The sequence below is a fragment of the Zonotrichia albicollis genome, chromosome 32 (assembly GCF_047830755.1).
Source record: "Zonotrichia albicollis isolate bZonAlb1 chromosome 32, bZonAlb1.hap1, whole genome shotgun sequence".
NCBI classification, from domain to species: Eukaryota; Metazoa; Chordata; class Aves; order Passeriformes; family Passerellidae; genus Zonotrichia; species Zonotrichia albicollis.
The window spans coordinates 931,183-950,661 of NC_133850.1; the positions used below are offsets into that span (position 1 = coordinate 931,183).

A 19,479-nucleotide genomic window follows, 5' to 3' on the forward strand; every position below is an offset into this window, starting at 1 on the left:
AGCTGGTGGCTGAGGAGCTCGGAGCTGCTCAGGAACCTCATCTGGCACTGACCACACTCGTAGGGCCTCTCCCCGGTGTGAATGCGCCGGTGCTTGTTCAGGGTGGAGACGCGGTTGAAGCGCTTCCCGCAGTCGGGGCACTGGAAGGGCCTCTCGTCCGTGTGTGAGCGCTGGTGCACCAGGAGATCAGAGCTGCTCATAAAGCTCTTCTGGCACTGGTCACACTCGTAGGGTCGTTCCCCCGTGTGGCTCCTCAGGTGGGCTGAAAGGGTGGAGCTATCTCTAAAGCTCTTCCGACACTCCCCACACTCATAGGGCTTCTCCCCGGTGTGGATTCGCTGGTGGATCACGAGGCTGGACCTTTCCCTGAATGCCTTTCCACAATCAGGACAGCAAAATGGCCGCTCGTTGGTGTGAATGCGCTGGTGACGGACCAGATGGGCGCTGCTGTAAAACCTCTGATGGCATTCATCACACTCAAAGGGCCTCTCCCCGGTGTGGCTCCTCAGGTGGACAGTCAGGCTGGACCTCTTTCTGAATCTCTTCCCACACTGTGGACACTCATAGGGCCTCTCCCTGGTGTGGATACGCTGGTGGACGATGAGGTCGGACTTGTGTCTGAATCCCTTCCCACAATCAGGACAGCAGAACGGCCGCTCCTCGGTGTGAACCCACTGGTGACTACGAAGATTGGAGCTGCTCAAGAACATCTTGTTGCACACATCACACTCGTAGGGTCGTTCCCCCGTGTGGATTCTGCAATGACACATGAGGTAGCATCTCTGCTTGAAGCTCTTCCCACACTCGGAGCACTTGTGGGGCTTCTCCTCCCCACCCTGGAGCTGCTCACGGGGCCCCAGCTCGGATCTCTGAGCTCCTCCATGGCCCAGGCTGGCTCTTTCCCCCTCGGATCCCCGCGCTCTGCCTTTGCAGCCCCTCCTGCTCAGGGATCTCCGCGGCTTCTCCTCCCCGTTGGCTTCTCCCTGCCGAGCCGTGGAGCCGCTCCAAACGGCCTCTGCCACCGGCTCCTCGCTGCTCTCCATGCTCAGCTCCTGCTCGGGGGGAGCAAGGACAAGGACACGATGAGATTTGCCCCCATGGGGACAAGGACACGATGGGATTTGCCTCCCCTGCTCCCCACAAAAGCCCTCCCGGAGCCCCCCGCGATGGGGTCGGGCCCAGCTCCCCCTCTCCGCTCACCTGCGGGCTCCGGGCGGCGATGCCGGCGGGGCCGGGGAAGCTGCGGATGGAGCTGGGGAACCGCGTGGTGTTAGGTCGCCTCTTCCCCGCGGTGTTCCTGTTCCGTTGTCCCTCCTCTTCCTTTGTCCCTCCTCTTCCTTCTTCTCCTTCTCCCCCTCCTCTTCCTCCCGCTCCTCCTCCGCTCCGAGTCCGGCCCGGGCAGCGCCGGCACCCAAAAGCAGGCGGGGAGCGAAGGCGTGGTTATGCAAATCAGGGAGCGATCGCACGTTCGGATTGGTGGGAGGGAGGTGAAGCGGGGTTTGCTCGGTGACGCCTTGTTGGGGGGGTGCTGAACGTCCGGAGAGAGCGGAGCGGGAATGGGGACCGGGAATGGGGACAGAGAATAGGAACAGGAACCGGGAATGGGGACCGGGAATCGGGACAATGAATGGAGAGCGGGAATGGGAATGGAACCGGAAGTGCGGACAGGGAGCGGGACTGGGGACAGGGAATGGGGACCAGGAAAGGGAACACGAAATGGGGACCAGTATTGGGGACCGGGACCGGGAATGGGGACAGGGAATGGAGACCGGGAATGGGGACCCAGACTGGGGATAAGGACCGGCAATGGGAATGGGGACAGGGAATCGGGACCGTTGGGTTCCAAAAGCCAGGAGGAAACCCCAAATCTGTCCCAGGAACCCTCAATTCCCTCTGGCCCAGCATGTCCCTCACCCCCTGGAAGATCCCCCCATGTCCACATCCTCATCTTGGTTCAACGTCTTTATTATTAACCTCGGATTTAGAAACGTGTATAAAAATAATAAAAAGAAAATGCAGGCCACGAGGAGCCAGGTGGATGTGGAGCCCCCAGCCAGGTGTGCTCCAAACAAGGATGAAGGGTGCTCTGCACTCCTGGACTCACTGGGGACCATCCTGAGCAGATCCTCCCGTGTGAGATGGAGCTGGATCAGCGCACGGAGCTCTTCCCACCCAGGGCTGCCCTCAGTGCTGGCTCTTCTGGTGTTTGGTCATGCTGCCGCTTGCAATGAAGCCCTTCCCACACTGGGGACACTGGTAGGGTCTCTCTCCAGTGTGGATGCGCCGGTGGATGATGAGGGCAGAGTTGTACCGGAATCCCACCCCACAATCGGGACAGCGGAAGGGCCTCTCGTCCGTGTGGATGCGCTGGTGCCTGAAGAGTTCAGACGAGCTGTAAAAGCCCTTCTGGCACTGATCACACTCATAGGGCCCCTCCCCGGTGTGACTGCGCCGGTGCCTGTTGAGGACAGAGTTGTGCCTGAAGCCCTTCCCGCAGTCAGGGCAGTGGAACGGCCTCTCCTCGGTGTGGATGAGCTGGTGACTGAGGAGATCGGAGCTGCTCCGAAACTGTTTCCTGCACTGACCACACTCGTAGGGCCTCTCCCCGGTGTGGATCATCCGGTGCCTGTTCAGGGTGGAGACGCGGTTGAAGCGCTGCCCGCAGTCGGGGCACTGGAAGGGCCTCTCGTCCGTGTGTGAGCGCTGGTGAACCACGAGTCCACCACTGCTCATAAAGCTCTTCTGGCACTGGTCACACTGGTAGGGTCGTTCCCCCGTGTGGCTCCTGTGGTGGACAATGAGATGGGAGCTCAAGGTGAAGCCCTTCCCACATTCCCCGCACTTATAGGGTCTCTCCTCGGTGTGGATGCGTCGGTGGATAACCAGGTGTGACTTTTCCCTGAATCCCTTTCCACAATCGGGACAGCAAAATGGCCGCTCGTTGGTGTGAATGCTCTGGTGACTGACGAGATTGGAGTTGGTGCAAAACCTCTGATGGCATTCAGCACACTCAAAGGGCCTCTCCCCGGTGTGGCTCCTCAGGTGGACAGTCAGTTTGGATCTCCACCTGAAGCTCTTCCCACATTCCGAGCACTTGTGGGACTTCTCCTCCCCACCCTGGAGCGGCTCTTGGACCCCCAGCTCTGAGCTCTGACCCTGCTCCAGGCTGGGTTTTTCCCCCCCAGGTCCCGTGTGGGTTCTCTGGTGCACAATCAGGCAGGATCTCCGCTTGAAGCTCTTCCCACACTCGGAGCACTTGTGGGGCTTCTCCTCCCCACCCTGGAGCTGCTCACGGGGCCCCAGCTCGGATCTCTGAGCCCCTCCATGGCCCAGGCTGGCTCTTTCCCCCTCGGATCCCCGCGCTCTGCCTTTGCAGCCCCTCCTGCTCAGGGATCTCCGCGGCTTCTCCTCCCCGTTGGCTTCTCCCTGCCGAGCCGTGGAGCCGCTCCAAACGGCCTCTGCCACCGGCTCCTCGCTGCTCTCCATGCTCAGCTCCTGCTCGGGGGGAGCAAGGACAAGGACACGATGGGATTTGCCCCCGTGGGGACAAGGACACGATGGGATTTGCCCCCCTGTGGACAAGGACACGATGGGATTTGCCCCCACGGGGACAAGGACACGATGGGATTTGCCCCCCTGTGGACAAGAACACGATGGGATTTGCCCCCACGGGGACAAGGACACGATGGGATTTGCCCCCACGGGGACAAGGACACGATGGGATTTGCCTCCCCTGCCACCCACAAAAACCCTCCCGGAGCCCCCCGCGATGGGGTCGGGCCGAGCTCCCCCTCTCCGCTCACCTGCGGGCTCCGGGCGGCGATGCCGGCGGGGCCGGGGCAGCTGCGGCCGGAGCGGGGGAACCGCGTGGTGTTGGGGCGCCTCTTCCTCCCGGTGTTCCTGTTCCGTTGTCCCTCCTCTTCCTTTGTCCCTCCTCTTCCTCCTCCGCTCCTTCTCCCCCTCCTCCCGCTCCGAGTCCGGCCCGGGCAACGCCGGCCCCAAAAGCAGGCGGGGAGCGAAGGCGTGGTTATGCAAATCAGGGAGCGATCGCACGTTCGGATTGGTGGGAGGGAGGAGCGCGGGGTTTGCTCGGTGACGCCATGTTGGGGGTGGTTCTGCAGCGTCCGGGGAGAGCGGAGCGGGAATGGGGACCGGGAATGGGGACCGGGAATGGGGACCGGGACCGGGAATGGGGCCCGAGAATGGGAACAGGAACCGGGAATGGGGACCGGGACCGGGAATCGGGACAAGGACCGAGAATGGGGACAGGGACCGGAGACCGGGAATGGGAATGGAACCGGAAGTGCGGACAGGGAGGGGGCTGGGGACAGGGAATGGGGACCGGGAATGCGAACCAGGAACGGGAACACGAAATGTGGACCAGTATTGGGGACAGGGAGCGGGAATGGAGACCGGGAATGGGGACCCAGACTGGGGATAAGGACCGGCAATGGGAATGGGCACAGCGAATGGGGACCGTGGGGTTCCCAAAGCCAGGAGGAAACCCCAAATCTGTCCCAGGAACCCTCAACTCCCTCTGGCCCAGCATCCCCCTCATCCCCTGGAATATCCTCCCATGTCCACATCCTCATCTTTTTTAGATGTCTTTATTATTAATCTTGGATTTAAAAACGTGTAGAATAATAACAAAGAAAAAAAAAAAGAAAATCCAGGCTACGAGTAGCCAGGTGGATGTGGAGCCCCCAGCCAGGTGTCCTCCAAACTGGGATCACCTGGGCTCTTCCCACTGGGGCTCACTGGCGATCATCCAGCACAGACCATCCAGTGTGGGATGGAGCTGGAGCAGCGCACGGAGCTCTTCCCACCTAGGGCTGCCCTCAGTGCTGGCTCTTCTCGTGTCTGCTCAAGTGGGAAATATGAGAAAAGCCCTTCCCACACTGGGGACACTTGTGGGGTCTCTCCCCGGTGTGGATCCTCCTGTGTTTGACCAGACCTGAGTTGTGCTTGAATCCCACCCCACATTCGGGACAGCGGAAGGGTTTCTCATCCGTGTGGATGCGCTGGTGCCTGAGGAGTTCAGACGAGGTGTAAAAGCCTTTCTGGCACTGATCATACTCATAGGGCCTCTCCCCGGTGTGGATGCGCTGGTGGGTGATGAAGGCAGAGTTACTCCAGAAGCCCTTCTTGCAATCGGGACAGCGGAAGGGTTTCTCACCCGTGCATGAGGGCTGGTGCTTGAGGAGATCAGACGCGGTGTAAAAGCCTCATCTGGAACTGATCACACTCCTAGGGCCTCTCCCTGGTGTGACTGCGCTGGTGACGGCGGAGATCAGAGCTACTCAGGAACCTCTTCTGGCACTGCTCACACTCGTAGGGCCTCTCCCCGGTGTGGATCCTCAGGTGGGCAGTCAGGTTGGAGCTGTCTCTGAAGCTCTTCCCACACTGATCACACTCGTAGGGTCTCTCCCCGGTGTGGATGCGCTGGTGGGTAATGAGGGTGCCGTTCTGCTTGAAGCCCTTTCCGCAGTCAGGGCAGTAGAAAGGCCTCACCTCGGTGTGAATGAGCTGGTGACGGAGGAGATGGGAGGACCTGTCAAACCTTTTCTCGCACTGATCACACACGTAGGGCCTCTCCCCGGTGTGGATCATCCGGTGCCTGTTCAGGGTGGAGACGCGGTTGAAGCGCTTCCCGCAGTCGGGGCACTGGAAGGGCCTCTCGTCCGTGTGTGAGCGCTGGTGCACCAGGAGATCACCGCCCCTCACAAACCTCTTCTGGCACTGGTCACACTCGTAGGGTCGCTCCCCCGTGTGGCTCCTCTGGTGGTAAATCAGGTGGGAGCTCAAGGTGAAGCCCTTCCCACATTCCCCACACTTATAGGGTCTCTCCTCGGTGTGGATACGTCGGTGGATAACCAGGTGCGACTTTTGCCTGAATCCCTTTCCACAATCAGGACAGCAAAATGGCCGCTCGTTGCTGTGAATGCGCTGGTGACTGACGAGATTGGAGTTGGTGGAAAACCTCTCATGGCATTCATCACACTCATAGGGCTTCTCCGCCGTGTGGCTCCTCAGGTGGATGGTCAGTTTGGACCTACACCTGAAGCTCTTCCCACACTCGGAGCACTTGTGGGGCTTCTCCTCCCCACTCTGGAGCTGCCCATGGAGCTCCAGCTCTGAGCTCTGACCCTGCTCCAGGCTGGGTTTTTCCCCCTCAGATCCCGTGTGGGTTCTCTGGTGCACAATCAGGCAGGATCTCCTCTTGAAGCTCTTCCCACACTCGGAGCACTTGTGGGGCTTCTCCTCCCCTCCCTGGAGCTGCTCACGGGGCCCCAGCTCGGATCTCTGAGCCCCTCCATGGCCCAGGCTGGCTCTTTCCCCCTCGGATCCCCGCGCTCTGCCTTTGCAGCCCCTCCTGCTCAGGGATCTCCGCGGCTTCTCCTCCCCGTTGGCTTCTCCCTGCCGAGCCGTGGAGCCGCTCCAAACGGCCTCTGCCACCGGCTCCTCGCTGCTCTCCATGCTCAGCTCCTGCTCGGGGGGAGCAAGGACAAGGACACGATGGGATTTGCCCCCGTGGGGACAAGGACACGATGGGATTTGCCCCCACGAGGACAAGGACACGATGGGATTTGCCCCCATAGGGACAAGGGCACGATGGGATTTGCCCCCACGGGACAAGGACACGATGGGATTTGCCTCCCCTGCCCCCCACAAAAACCCTCCCGGAGCCCCCCGCCATGGGGTCGGGCCCAGCTCCCCCTCTCCGCTCACCTGCGGGCTCCGGGCGGCGATGCCGGCGGGGCCGCGGCAGCTGTGGCCCGAGCGGGGGAACCGCGTGGGGTTTGGGCGCCTCTTCCTCCCGGTGTTTCTGTTCCGTTGTCCCTCCTCTTCCTTTGTCCCTCCTCTTCCTTTGTCCCTCCTCCTCCTCCTCCTCCTTCTCCCCCTCCTCTTCCTCCCGCTCCTCCTCCGCTCCGAGTCCGGCCCGGGCACCGCCGGCCCCCAAAAGCAGGCCGGGGAGCGAGGGCGTGGTTATGCAAATTAGGAAGCGGTCACGCGCTGGGATTGGCGGGAGCGAGGAGCGCGGGGTTTACTCGGTGACGTCATGGCGGAGGGGGAATCGGGAATGGGGACGGGAATGGGGACAGAGATCAGGAACGGAAAAGGGACCCTGTGGGGTTCTCAGGGGTCCCAAGATGACGCAAGAGATGAAAATTTTGACTCCATGATTTTTTTTTCAGAAAGCTAATTTATTACTTTATTATTGATATATTACAAGAAACTGCTATATTAAAATTATACTAGATTAATAGAAAGCAAGGATTTCATCAGAAAGCTAGAAAATAATAGAAAATTATTATGATAAAATGTTGTGAGTGAACAGAGAGGCTGAGAGAGCCAAATTTAATTGGTCATTATTAAAAACAACCACATTGAACCAATCAAGGCGAAATTGCTGCATTCCACAACAGCAGATTATTAGAGTTTAATTTTCATTCTTGAGGTCTCTCAGCTCCTCAGGAGGAAAAGATCCCAAGGAAAGTATATTTTAATAAAATGTGTCTGTGACAGGAGTGTGAATACTGGCCTGGGAATACAGGAGAGGGGCTGGGATTGGGATCAGGAATCAGAAAATGGGAACGGGACAGGGAACAGAGAAATGGGAACTGGGAACTGGAATCGGGAAATGGGAACAGGACAGGGAATACGGGAATGGCATCCAGATAGAGAATATGGGAGAGAGACAAGTATTGAACCAGGAATGGGATCTGGACTCGGATGAGAGCAGGATCCTGGACAGGGGACAGCAGGAACCAGGACGGGAGGACGTGGGGACACTGCCAGGGCAGGGGGTCCTTGATCTGCTGCCCCAAATGGAGCTGCTGGGCCTGGGGTGCCCAAAGCCCTGAGGAGCCCCCAAATCTGTCCCAGGCACCCTCAGCTCCATGGACCCAGCATCCCCCTCATGGAAATAATTACGGAACAAATGACAGAAAAACTTTTTCTGGGGTCAGAATTCGACAAATGTGCTCTCCACAATGGATTTCTGATCTTGGGCTGTGGATGAGCTCAGGTGACCACGGGGAGCCAGGAGGATGTGGAGCCCCCAGCCAGGTGTCTTCTCAACAGGGATCAAGGGGGCTCTGCCCAGCTGGGCTCACTGGGGATGATCCAGCACGGATCCTCCCGTGTGAGATGGAGCTGGAGCAGCGCACGGAGCTCTTCCCGTCCAGGGCTGCCCTCAGTGCTGCCTCTGTAGGTGTCCGGTCAAAGTGGAGGTTTTAGAAAAGCCCTTCCCACACTGATCACACTCGTGGGGTCTGTCCCTGCTGTGGATGCGCCGGTGCCTGATGAGGGCAGAGCTGAGCCTGAAGCCCTTCCCGCAGTCACGGCAGCGGAACGGCCTCACCTCGGTGTGGATGCGCTGGTGACTGAGGAGATGGGAGCTGCTCTGAAACCTCTTCGGGCACTGATCTCACTCCTGGGGCCTCTCCCCAGTGTGGCTCCTCAGGTGGGCAGTCAGGTGGGAGCTCTGGGTGAAGCCCTTCCCACACTGGGGACACTGGTAGGGTCTCACCCCGGTGTGGATGCGCCGGTGGACGATGAGGTGGGAGTTGTGCTTGAATCCCACCCCACAATCGGGACAGCGGAAGGGCCTCTCGTCCGTGTGGATGCGCTGGTGCCTGAGGAGTTCAGACGAGGTGTAAAAGCCCTTCTGGCACTGATCACACTCGTAGGGCCTCTCCCCGGTGTGGCTCCTCAGGTGGACAGTCAGGCTGGAGCTGCGTATGAAGCCCTTCCCACACTGGGGACACTCGTGGGGTCTCTCGCCAGTGTGGATGCGCCGGTGGGTGTTGAGGTGGGACGTGCGTCTGAAGCCCTTCCCGCACTCACGGCAGCGGAACGGCCTCTCCTCGGTGTGGGTGATCTGGTGACTGAGGAGATTGGAGCTGCTCCGAAAGCGTTTCCTGCACTGACCACACTCGTAGGGCCTCTCCCCGGTGTGGATGCGCCGGTGCTGGTTGAGTTCGGAGACGCTTTTGAAGCGCTTCCTGCAGTCGGGGCACTGGAAGGGCCTCTCGTCTGAGTGTGAGCGCTGGTGCACCACGAGTTCAGAGCTGCTCCTAAACCTCTTCTTGCACTGGTCACACTCGTAGGGTCGCTCCCCCGTGTGGCTCCTCTGGTGGTAAGTCAGTTTGTACTTGGACATGAAACTCTTCCCGCACTCCCCACACTCAAAGGGCCTCTCCCCGGTGTGGCTCCTCAGGTGCACAGTCAGGCTGGAGCTCGCTCTGAAGCTCTTCCCACACTGGGGACACTCGTGGGGTCTCTCCCCAGTGTGGATGCGCCGGTGGGTGATCAGAGTGGACTTTTGCCTGAAGCCCTTCCCGCAGTCTCGACAGTGGAACGGCCTCTCCTCGGTGTGGATGAGCTTGTGATGGAGGAGGTTGGTGCTGGTCAGGAACCTCTTATTGCACTGATCACACTCGTAGGGCCTCTCCCCGGTGTGGATCATCCGGTGCCTGTTCAGGGTGGAGACGAGGTTGAAGCCCTTCCCGCAGTCTGGGCACTGGAAGGGCCTCTCGTCCGTGTGTGAGCGCTGGTGCACCAGGAGCTCAGAGCTCCTCACAAACCTCTTCTGGCACTGGTCACACTCGTAAGGTCGTTCCCCCGTGTGGGTTCTCTGGTGGGCTGAAAGGGTGGAACTATGTCTAAAGCTCTGCCCACACTCCCCACACCTATAGGGCTTCTCCCCAGTGTGGATTCGCTGGTGGACGACGAGGCTGGACCTTTCCCTGAATCCGTTTCCACAATCAGGACAGCAAAATGGCCGCTCGATGGTGTGAATGCGCTGGTGAATGACGAGATCGGACTTGGTGTAAAACCTCTGATGGCATTCAGCACATTCAAAGGGACTCTCCCCGGTGTGGCTCCTCAGGTGGGCAGTCAGTTTGGACCTACACCTGAAGCTCTTCCCACACTCGGAGCACTTGTGGGGCTTCTCCTCCCCACCCTGGAGCTGCTCTTGGACCCCCAGCTCTGAGCTCTGACCCTGCTCCAGGCTGGGTTTTTCCCCCCCAGGTCCCGTGTGGGTTCTCTGGTGCACAATCAGGCAGGATCTCCTCTTGAAGCTCTTCCCACACTCGGAGCACTTGTGGGGCTTCTCCTCCCCACCCTGGAGCTGCTCACGGGGCCCCAGCTCGGATCTCTGAGCCCCTCCATGGCCCAGGCTGGCTCTTTCCCCCTCGGATCCCCGCGCTCTGCCTTTGCAGCCCCTCCTGCTCAGGGATCTCCGCGGCTTCTCCTCCCCGTTGGCTTCTCCCTGCCGAGCCGTGGAGCCGCTCCAAACGGCCTCTGCCACCGGCTCCTCGCTGCTCTCCATGCTCAGCTCCTGCTCGGGGGGAGCAAGGACAAGGACACGATGGCATTTGACCCCACGGGGACAAGGACACGATGGGATTTGCCTCCCCTGCCCCCCACAAAAACCCTCCCGGAGCCCCCCGCGATGGGGTCGGGCCCAGCTCCCCCTCTCCGCTCACCTGCGGGCTCCGGGCGGCGATGCCGGCGGGGCCGGGGCAGCTGCGGCCGGAGCGGGGGAACCGCGTGGTGTTGGGGCGCCTCTTCCTCCCCGTGTTTCTGTTCCGTTGTCCCTCCTCTTCCTTTGTCCCTCCTCTTCCTTTGTCCCTCCTTTTCCTTTGTCCCTCCTCCTTCTCCCCCTCCTCTCCCTCCCGCTCCTCTTCCGCTCCGAGTCCGGCCCGGGCAACGCCGGCCCCAAAAGCAGCCGCGGAGCGAAGGCGTGGCTATGCAAATCCGGGAGCGATCGCACGTTCGGATTGGTGGGAGGGAGGAGCGCGGGGTTTGCTCGGTGACGCCATGTTGGGGGTGGTTCTGCAGCGTCCGGGGAGAGCGGAGCGGGAATGGGGACCGGGAATGGGGACCGGGACCGGGAATGGGGCCCGAGAATGGGAACAGGAACCGGGAATGGGGACCGGGACCGGGAATGGGGACAAGGACCGAGAATGGGGACAGGGACCGGAGACCGGGAATGGGAATGGAACCGGAAGTGCGGACAGGGAGCGGGACTGGGGACAGGGAATGGGGACCGGGAATGCGAACCAGGACCGGGAACACGAAATGTGGACCAGTATTGGGGACAGGGAGCGGGAATGGAGACCGGGAATGGGGACCCAGACTGGGGATAAGGACCGGCAATGGGAACAGCGAATGGGGACCGTGGGGTTCCCAAAGCCAGGAGGAAACCCCAAATCTGTCCCAGGAACCCTCAACTCCCTCTGCCCCAGCATCCTCCTCATCCCCCTGAAGATCCCCCCATGTCCACATCCTCATCTTTTTTAGATGTCTTTATTATTAATCTTGGATTTAAAAACGTGTAGAAAAATAACAAAGAGAAAAAAAAACAAAATCCAGGCTACGAGTAGCCAGGTGGATGTGGAGCCTCCAGCCAGGTGTCCTCCAAACTGGGATCACCTGGGCTCTTCCCACAAGGGCTCACTGGGGATCATCCAGCACAGACCATCCAGGGGGGGATGGAGCTGGAGCAGCGCACGGAGCTCTTCCCACCCAGGGCTGCCCTCAGTGCTGGCTCTTCTGGTTTTTGGTCATTCTGCCGCTTGTGGTGAAGCCCTTCCCACACTGGGGACACTGGTGGGGTCTCTCCCCGGTGTGGATGCGCCGGTGGACGATTAGGGCAGAGTTGTGCCTGAATCCCACCCCACAATCGAGACAGCGGAAGGGCCTCTCGTCCGTGTGGATGCGCTGGTGAAGGAGGAGTTCAGACGAGGTGTAAAAGCTCTTCTGGCACTGATCACATTTGTAGGGCCTCTCCCCAGTGTGGCTTCTGAGGTGGACAGTCAGGCTGGAGCTGTCTATGAAGCCCTTCCCACACTGGGGGCACTTGTAGGGTCTCTCCCCGGTGTGGATCCTCCTGTGTGTGACAAGGGTTGACTTCTCTTTGAATCCCACCCCACAATCGGGACAGCGGAAGGGCCTCTCGTCCGTGTGGATGCGCTGGTGCTTGAGGAGATCAGATGAGGAGTAAAAGCCCTTCTGGCACTGATCACACTCGTAGGGCCTCTCCCCGGTGTGGCTCCTCAGGTGGACAGTAAGCCTGGAGCTCTGGGTGAAACTCTTCCCACACTGGGGACACTCGTAGGGCCTCTCCCCAGTGTGGCTCCTCAGGTGGACAGTCAGGTTGGAGCTGGAGGTGAAGACCTTCCCACACTGGGGACACTCGTGGGGTCTCTCCCCGGTGTGAATGCGCCGGTGGACGATGAGGGCACACTTGTGCCTGAATCCCTGCCCGCAGTCACGACAGTGGAACGGCCTCTCCTCGGTGTGGATGAGCTGGTGACTGAGGAGATTGGAGCTGCTCAGGAACCTCTTCTGGCACTGATCACACTCGTAGGGCCTCTCCCCGGTGTGGATGTGCCGGTGCCTTTTGAGGTGGGAGACGCTTTTGAAGCCCTTCCCGCAGTCGGGGCACTGGAAGGGCCTCTCGTCCGTGTGTGAGCGCTGGTGCCCCACGAGTTCAGAGCTGCTCATAAACCTTTTCTTGCACTGGTGACACTCGTAGGGTCGTTCCCCCGTGTGGCTCCTGTCGTGGACAATGAGGTGGGAGCTCAAGGTGAAGCCCTTCCCACATTCCCCGCACTTATAGGGTCTCTCCTCGGTGTGGATGCGTCGGTGGATAACCAGGTGTGACTTTTGCCTGAATCCCTTTCCACAATCGGGACAGCAAAATGGCCGCTCGATGGTGTGAATGCTCTGGTGACTGACAAGACTGGAGTTGGTGCAAAACCTCTGATGGCATTCATCACACTCAAAGGGCCTCTCCCCGGTGTGGCTCCTCAGGTGGGCATTCAGTTTGGATCTCCACCTGAAGCTCTTCCCACACTCGGAGCACTTGTGGGGCTTCTCCTCCCCACCCTGGAGCTGCTCTTGGACCCCCAGCTCTGAGCTCTGACCCTGCTCCAGGCTGGGTTTTTCCTCCTCAGATCCCGTGTGGGTTCTCTGGTGCACAATCAGGCAGGATCTCCTCTTGAAGCTCTTCCCACACTCGGAGCACTTGTGGGGCTTCTCCTCCCCGTTGGCTTCTCCCTGCCGAGCCGTGGAGCCGCTCCAAACGGCCTCTGCCTCCGGCTCCTCGCTGCTCTCCATGCTCAGCTCCTGCTCGGGGGGAGCAAGGACAAGGACACGGTGGGATTTGCCCCCATGGGGACAAGGACACGATGGGATTTGCCTCCCCTGTGGAGAAGGACACGATGGGATTTGCCGCCACGGGGACAAGGACACGATGGGATTTGCCCCCATGGGGACAAGGACACGATGGGATTTGCCCGCATGGGGACAAGGACACGATGGGATTTGCCTCTCCCGCCCCCCACAAAAACCCTCCCGGAGCCCCCCGCGATGGGGTCGGGCCCAGCTCCCCCTCTCCGCTCACCCGGCGGGCTCCGGGCGGCGATGCCGGCGGGGCCGGGGCAGCTGCGGCCGGAGCGCGGGAACCGCGCGGTGTTGGGGCGCCTTTTCCTCCCGGTGTTCCTGTTCCGTTGTCCCTCCTCTTCTTTTGTCCCTCCTCTTCCTCCTCCTCCTTCTCCCCCTCCTCTTCCTCCCGCTCCTCCTCCACTCCGAGTCCGGCCCGGGCAGCGCCGGCACCCAAAAGCAGGCGGGGAAGAAGGGCGTGGTTATGCAAATCAGGGAGCGATCGCGCGCTGGGATTGGTTGGAGGGAGGAGCGCGGGGTTTGCTCGGCGACGTCATGGCTGGAGGGGACCGCGAATGGGAATGGGGACCAGGAACGGAAAAGGGACCCTGTGGTGGTCTCAGGGGTCCCAAGATGAGGGAGGGATGAAAATTTTGACTCCGTGTTTTTATTTTCAGAAAGACGATTTATTATTTTATGATATACATAGTACACTAAAAGAAAATGCTATATTAAAGGTATATGAAAGTAATAGAAAACTAAGATTTCATCAGAAAGCTAGAAAATAATAAGAAACAATGATCATAAAATCTTGTGAGTAACCAAATTTCAAGACAGCTAAACTGTGATTGGTCCTTCATTACCAACAACCTCACTAGACCAATCAAAGATGAAATTGCTGCATTCCACAGCACCAGATAATTAGTGTTTATAGCTTAATTTTAGAGGCCATTCAGCTTCTCAGGAGAAAAAGATCCTAAGGAAAGGATTTTTTAATAAAATATGTCCATGACACATTTTATTTAAATGGAGCGTGAATACTGGACTGGGATTGGGAATCAGGAGAGGGGCCGGAATTGTGATCAGGAATCAGAAAATGGGAAGGGGACAGGGAATAGAGAAATGGGAATTGGGGACTGGAATAGGAAAAGGGGAAAAGGACAGGGAATAGAGAAATGGGAATTGGGATCAGGAATAAGAAAATGGGAACGGGACAGGGAATAGAGAAATGGGAATTGGGGACTAGAATAGGAAAATGGGCACAGGACAGGGAATTCGGGAATTCCAACCAGATAGAGAATATGGGAGAGAGACAAGTATTGAGACAGGAATGGGATCTGGACTCGGATGAGAGCAGGATCCTGGACAGGGGACAGCAGGAACCAGGACGGGAGGACGTGGGGACACTGCCAGGGCAGGGGGTCCTTGATCTGCTGCCCCAGATGGAGCTGCTGGGCCTGGGGTGCCCAAAGCCCTGAGGAGCCCCCAAATCTGTCCCAGGCACCCTCAACTCCATGGACCCAGCATTCCCCTCATGGAAAAAATTACGGAAAAAATGACAGAAAAACTTTTTCTGGGGTCAGAAGTCGACAAATGTGCTCTCCATAATGGATTTCTGATCTTGGACTGCGGATGAGCTCAGGTGACCACGGGGAGCCAGGAGGATGTGGAGCCCCCAGCCAGGTGTGCTCCAAACAAGGATCAAGGGGGCTCTGCCCACCTGGGCTCACTGGGGACCATCCAGGGCAGATCCTCCCGTGTGAGATGGAGCTGGAGCAGCGCACGGAGCTCTTCCCACCAAGGGCTGCCCATGGTGCTTGCTCTTTTGGTGTCTGGTCAAGCTGGAGATTTGAGGAAAGCTCTTGCCACACTGATTGCATTCGTAGGGTCTCTCCCCAGTGTGGATGCGCCGGTGGACGATGAGGTTGCTGTTCTGAACGAAGCCCTTCCCGCAGTCACGGCATTGGAACGGCTTCTCCTCGAGGTGGATGAGCTGGTGACGGAGGAGATCAGCGCTCCTCAGAAACCTCTTCTTGCACTGATCACACTTGTAGGGCCTCTTCTCGCTGTGGATGCGCTGGTGGGCGACGAATTCAGAGTTGTGCTTGAAGCTGTTCCCACAATCAGGGCAGCGGAACGGCCTCTCCTCGGTGTGGATGCGCTGGTGCATGCGCAGATGGGAGCTGCTCTGGAAGCTCTTCTTGCACTGATCACACTCGTAGGGTCGTTCCCCAGTGTGGCTCCTCTGGTGGTAAATCAGGTGGGACTTGTAAATGAAGCTCTTCCCGCACTCCCCACACTCGTGGGGCCTCTCCCCGGTGTGGATCATCTGGTGGGTGACCAGGGTGGAGCTGTTGGTGAAGCTCTTCCCACACTGCGGACACTGGTAGGGTCTCTCCCCGGTGTGGATGCGCCGGTGGACGATGAGGTTGCTTTTGTGAACGAAGCCCTTCCCGCAGTCATGGCAGTGGAACGGCTTCTCCTCGATGTGGATGAGCTGGTGACAGAGGAGATCAGTGCTCCTCAGAAACCTCTTCTGGCACTGATCACACTTGTAGGGCCTCTCCCCGCTGTGGATGCGCTGGTGGACAGTCAGATGGGAGCTATGGGTGAAACTCTTCCCGCACTGATCACACTCGTAGGGCCTCTCCCCAGTGTGGCTCCTCAGGTGGGCAGTCAGGGTGGACCTCGTTCTGAAGCCCTTCCCACACTGGGGACACTCCTGGGGTCCCTCGCCAGTGTGGATGCGCCGGTGGGTGTTGAGGTGGGACTTGCGTCTGAAGCCCTTCCCGCAGTCACGGCAGTGGAACGGCCTCTCCTCGGTGTGGGTGATCTGGTGACTGAGGAGATTGGAGCTGCTCCGAAACCGTTTCTTGCACTGACCACACTCGTAGGGCCTCTCCCCGGTGTGGATGCGCCGGTGCTGGTTGAGGTCGGAGACGCTTTTGAAGCGCTTCCTGCAGTCGGGGCACTGGAAGGGCCTCTCGTCCGTGTGTGAGCGCTGGTGCACCACGAGATCAGAGCTGCTCACAAACCTCTTCTGGCACTGATCACACTCGTAGGGTCGCTCCCCCGTGTGCCTCCTCTGGTGGTAAGTCAGGTGGGACTTGGACGTGTAGCTCTTCCCACACTCCCCACACTCAAAGGGCCTCTCCCCGGTGTGGCTCCACAGGTGGGCAGTCAGGGTGGAGCTGTGTCTGAAGCTCTTCCCACACTGGGGACACTCGTGGGGTCTCTCCCCAGTGTGGATGCGCCGGTGGGTGATCAGGGCGGACTTTTGCCTGAAGCCCTTCCCGCAGTCTCGACAGTGGAACGGCCTCTCCTCGGTGTGGATGAGCTTGTGATGGAGGAGGTTGGTGCTGGTCAGGAACCTCTTATTGCACTGATCACACTCGTAGGGCCTCTCCCCGGTGTGGATGCGCCGGTGCTTGTTCAGGGTGGAGACGAGGTTGAAGCCCTTCCCGCAGTCGGGGCACTGGAAGGGCCTCTCGTCCGTGTGTGAGCGCTGGTGCACCACGAGATCAGAGCTGCTCACAAACCTCTTCTGGCACTGGTCACACTCGTAGGGTCGTTCCCCCGTGTGGGTTCTCTGGTGGGCTGAAAGGCTGGAACTATGTCTAAAGCTCTGCCCACACTCCCCACACTTATAGGCCTTCTCCCCGGTGTGGATTCGCTGGTGGATGACGAGGCTGGACCTTTCCCTGAATCCCTTTCCACAATCAGGACAGCAAAATGGCCGCTCATTGGTGTGAATGCGCTGGTGAATGACGAGATCGGCCTTGGTGTAAAACCTCTGATGGCATTCATCACACTCAAAGGGCCTCTCCCCTGTGTGGCTCCTCAGGTGGACAGTCAGTGTGGATCTCCACCTGAAGCTCTTCCCACATTCCGAGCACTTGTGGGGCTTCTCCTCCCCACCCTGGAGCTGCTCTTGGACCCCCAGCTCTGAGCTCTGACCCTGCTCCAGGCTGGGTTTTTCCCCCTCAGATCCCGTGTGGGTTCTCTGGTGCACAATCAGGCAGGATCTGCGCTTGAAGCTCTTCCCACACTCGGAGCACTTGTGGGGCTTCTCCTCCCCACCCTGGAGCTGCTCACGGGGCCCCAGCTCGGATCTCTGAGCCCCTCCATGGCCCAGGCTGGCTCTTTCCCCCTCGGATCCCCGCGCTCTGCCTTTGCAGCCCCTCCTGCTCAGGGATCTCCGCGGCTTCTCCTCCCCGTTGGCTTCTCCCTGCCGAGCCGTGGAGCCGCTCCAAACGGCCTCTGCCACCGGCTCCTCGCTGCTCTCCATGCTCAGCTCCTGCTCGGGGGGAGCAAGGACAAGGACACGATGGGATTTGCCCCCACGGGGACAAGGACACGATGGGATTTGCCTCCCCTGCCCCCCACAAATACCCTCCCGGAGCCCCCCGCGATGGGGTCGGGCCGAGCTCCCCCTCTCCGCTCACCTGCGGGCTCCGGGCGGCGATGCCGGCGGGGCCGGGGCAGCTGCGGCCGGAGCGGGGGAACCGGGTGGTGTTGGGGCGCCTCTTCCTCCCGGTGTTTCTGTTTCGTTGTCCCTATTTTTCCTTTGTCCCTCCTCCTCCTCCCCCTCCTCTTCCTCCCGCTCCTCCTCAGCTCCCAGTCCGGCCCGGGCAGCGCCGGCCCCCAAAAGCCGGCGGCGAAGGAGGGCGTGGTTATGCAAATCAGAGAGCGATCGCGCGCTGGGATTGGTGGGAGGGTGGAGCGCTAGGTTTTCTCCGTGACGTCACTGCGGGGGGGGAGTTGGAGCGTCCGGAGACAGCGGCCGGGAATGGGGACCGGGAATGGGAACAGGGACCGGGAATCGGGACAATGAATGGGGACTTGTAATGCTAATGGAACCGGAAATGCGGACAGGGAGCGGGATTGGGGACAGGGAATAGGGACCAGTATTGAGGACAGGGAGAGGAAATGGGGACAGGGAAGGGGGACCACTATTGAGAACCCAGACTGGAATTAGGGAGCGGTAATGGAAATGAGGACAGGGAATGGCGACCGTAGGGTTCCCAAAGTCCTAAGGAAGCCCCAAATCTGTCCCAGGAACTCTCAACTCCCTCTAGCCCAGCATGTCCCTCACCCCCTGGAAGATCCCCCCATGTCAACATCCTCATCTTGGTTCAACGTCTTTATTATTAACCTCGGATTTAGAAACGTGTATAAAAATAATAAAAAGAAAATGCAGGCCACGAGGAGCCAGGTGGATGTGGAGCCCCCAGCCGGGTGTCCTCCAAACAAGGATCAAGGGGGCTCTGCACTCCTGGACTCACTGGGGACCATCCTGAGCAGATCCTCCCGTGTGAGATGGAGCTGGAGCAGCGCACGGAGCTCTTCCCACCCAGGGCTGCCCTCAGTGCTGGCTCTTCTGGTGTTTGGTCATGCTGCCGCTTGCAATGAAGCCCTTCCCACACTGGGGACACTGGTAGGGTCTCTCTCCAGTGTGGATGCGCCGGTGGATGATGAGGGCAGAGTTGTACCGGAATCCCACCCCACATTCGGGACAGCGGAAGGGCCTCTCGTCCGTGTGAATGCGCTGGTGCCTGAGGAGTTCAGACGAGGTGTAAAAGCCCTTCTGGCACTGATCACACTCGTAGGGCCCCTCCCCGGTGTGCCTGCGCCGGTGCCTGTTGAGGACAGAGTTGTGCCTGAAGCCCTTCCCGCAGTCAGGGCAGTGGAACGGCCTCTCCTCGGTGTGGATGAGCTGGTGACTGAGGAGATCGGAGCTGCTCCGAAACTGTTTCCTGCACTGATCACACTCGTAGGGCCTCTCCCCGGTGTGGATCATCCGGTGCCTGTTCAGGGTGGAGACGCGGTTGAAGCGCTGCCCGCAGTCGGGGCACTGGAAGGGCCTCTCGTCCGTGTGTGAGCGCTGGTGAACCACGAGTCCACCACTGCTCATAAAGCTCTTCTGGCACTGGTCACACTGGTAGGGTCGTTCCCCCGTGTGGCTCCTGTGGTGGACAATGAGATGGGAGCTCAAGGTGAAGCCCTTCCCACATTCCCCGCACTTATAGAGTCTCTCCTCGGTGTGGATGCGTCGGTGGATAACCAGGTGTGACTTTTCCCTGAATCCCTTTCCACAATCGGGACAGCAAAATGGCCGCTCGTTGGTGTGAATGCTCTGGTGACTGACGAGATTGGAGTTGGTGCAAAACCTCTGATGGCATTCATCACACTCAAAGGGCCTCTCCCCGGTGTGGCTCCTCAGGTGGACAGTCAGTTTGGATCTCCACCTGAAGCTCTTCCCACATTCCGAGCACTTGTGGGGCTTCTCCTCCCCACCCT

The 19,479-nt window shown here is 59.5% G+C and overlaps 6 protein-coding genes across 7 annotated transcripts in view; all 6 read right to left on the minus strand.

The window, feature by feature from the left end:
- The window catches only part of LOC141725969 (uncharacterized), a 232,670-nt gene that overhangs the window by 134,765 nt on the left and 78,426 nt on the right, over positions 1-19,479 (minus strand). The window lies entirely within an intron of this gene.
- The window catches only part of LOC141726120 (uncharacterized), a 55,048-nt gene that overhangs the window by 20,378 nt on the left and 15,191 nt on the right, over positions 1-19,479 (minus strand). The gene's annotated exons all lie outside the window — the stretch shown is intronic.
- Positions 1-19,479, minus strand: part of LOC102069266 (uncharacterized) — a 97,932-nt gene that overhangs the window by 6,543 nt on the left and 71,910 nt on the right. The window contains exon 1 of one of the 2 annotated variants that reach the window (XM_074530428.1): positions 264-911. The exons of the other annotated variant lie outside the window; for it this stretch is intronic. Coding sequence (XP_074386529.1) covers positions 264-770 — 507 coding nt within the window. The 5' untranslated portion in view covers positions 771-911. Of the gene's footprint in view, positions 1-263; positions 912-19,479 lie in introns of those variants that run through there. 2 annotated transcript variants of the gene reach the window in all.
- Positions 6,982-10,403, minus strand: LOC141726053 (uncharacterized). Its single transcript, XM_074530344.1, has one exon. The coding sequence runs from the start codon at positions 10,337-10,339 to the stop codon at positions 8,432-8,434; it is 1,908 nt and encodes a 635-aa protein (XP_074386445.1). The 5' UTR covers positions 10,340-10,403; the 3' UTR covers positions 6,982-8,431.
- LOC141726062 (uncharacterized) lies at positions 11,298-13,622 on the minus strand. Its single transcript, XM_074530355.1, has 2 exons — positions 13,421-13,622; positions 11,298-13,221 (listed from the first exon to the last, which is right to left on the minus strand). The coding sequence occupies exon 2, from the start codon at positions 13,132-13,134 to the stop codon at positions 11,551-11,553; it is 1,584 nt and encodes a 527-aa protein (XP_074386456.1). The 5' UTR covers positions 13,135-13,221; positions 13,421-13,622; the 3' UTR covers positions 11,298-11,550.
- LOC141726043 (uncharacterized) lies at positions 13,845-17,541 on the minus strand. Its single transcript, XM_074530330.1, has one exon. It carries the CDS (start codon positions 17,465-17,467, stop codon positions 14,906-14,908), a length of 2,562 nt encoding a protein of 853 aa, XP_074386431.1. The 5' UTR covers positions 17,468-17,541; the 3' UTR covers positions 13,845-14,905.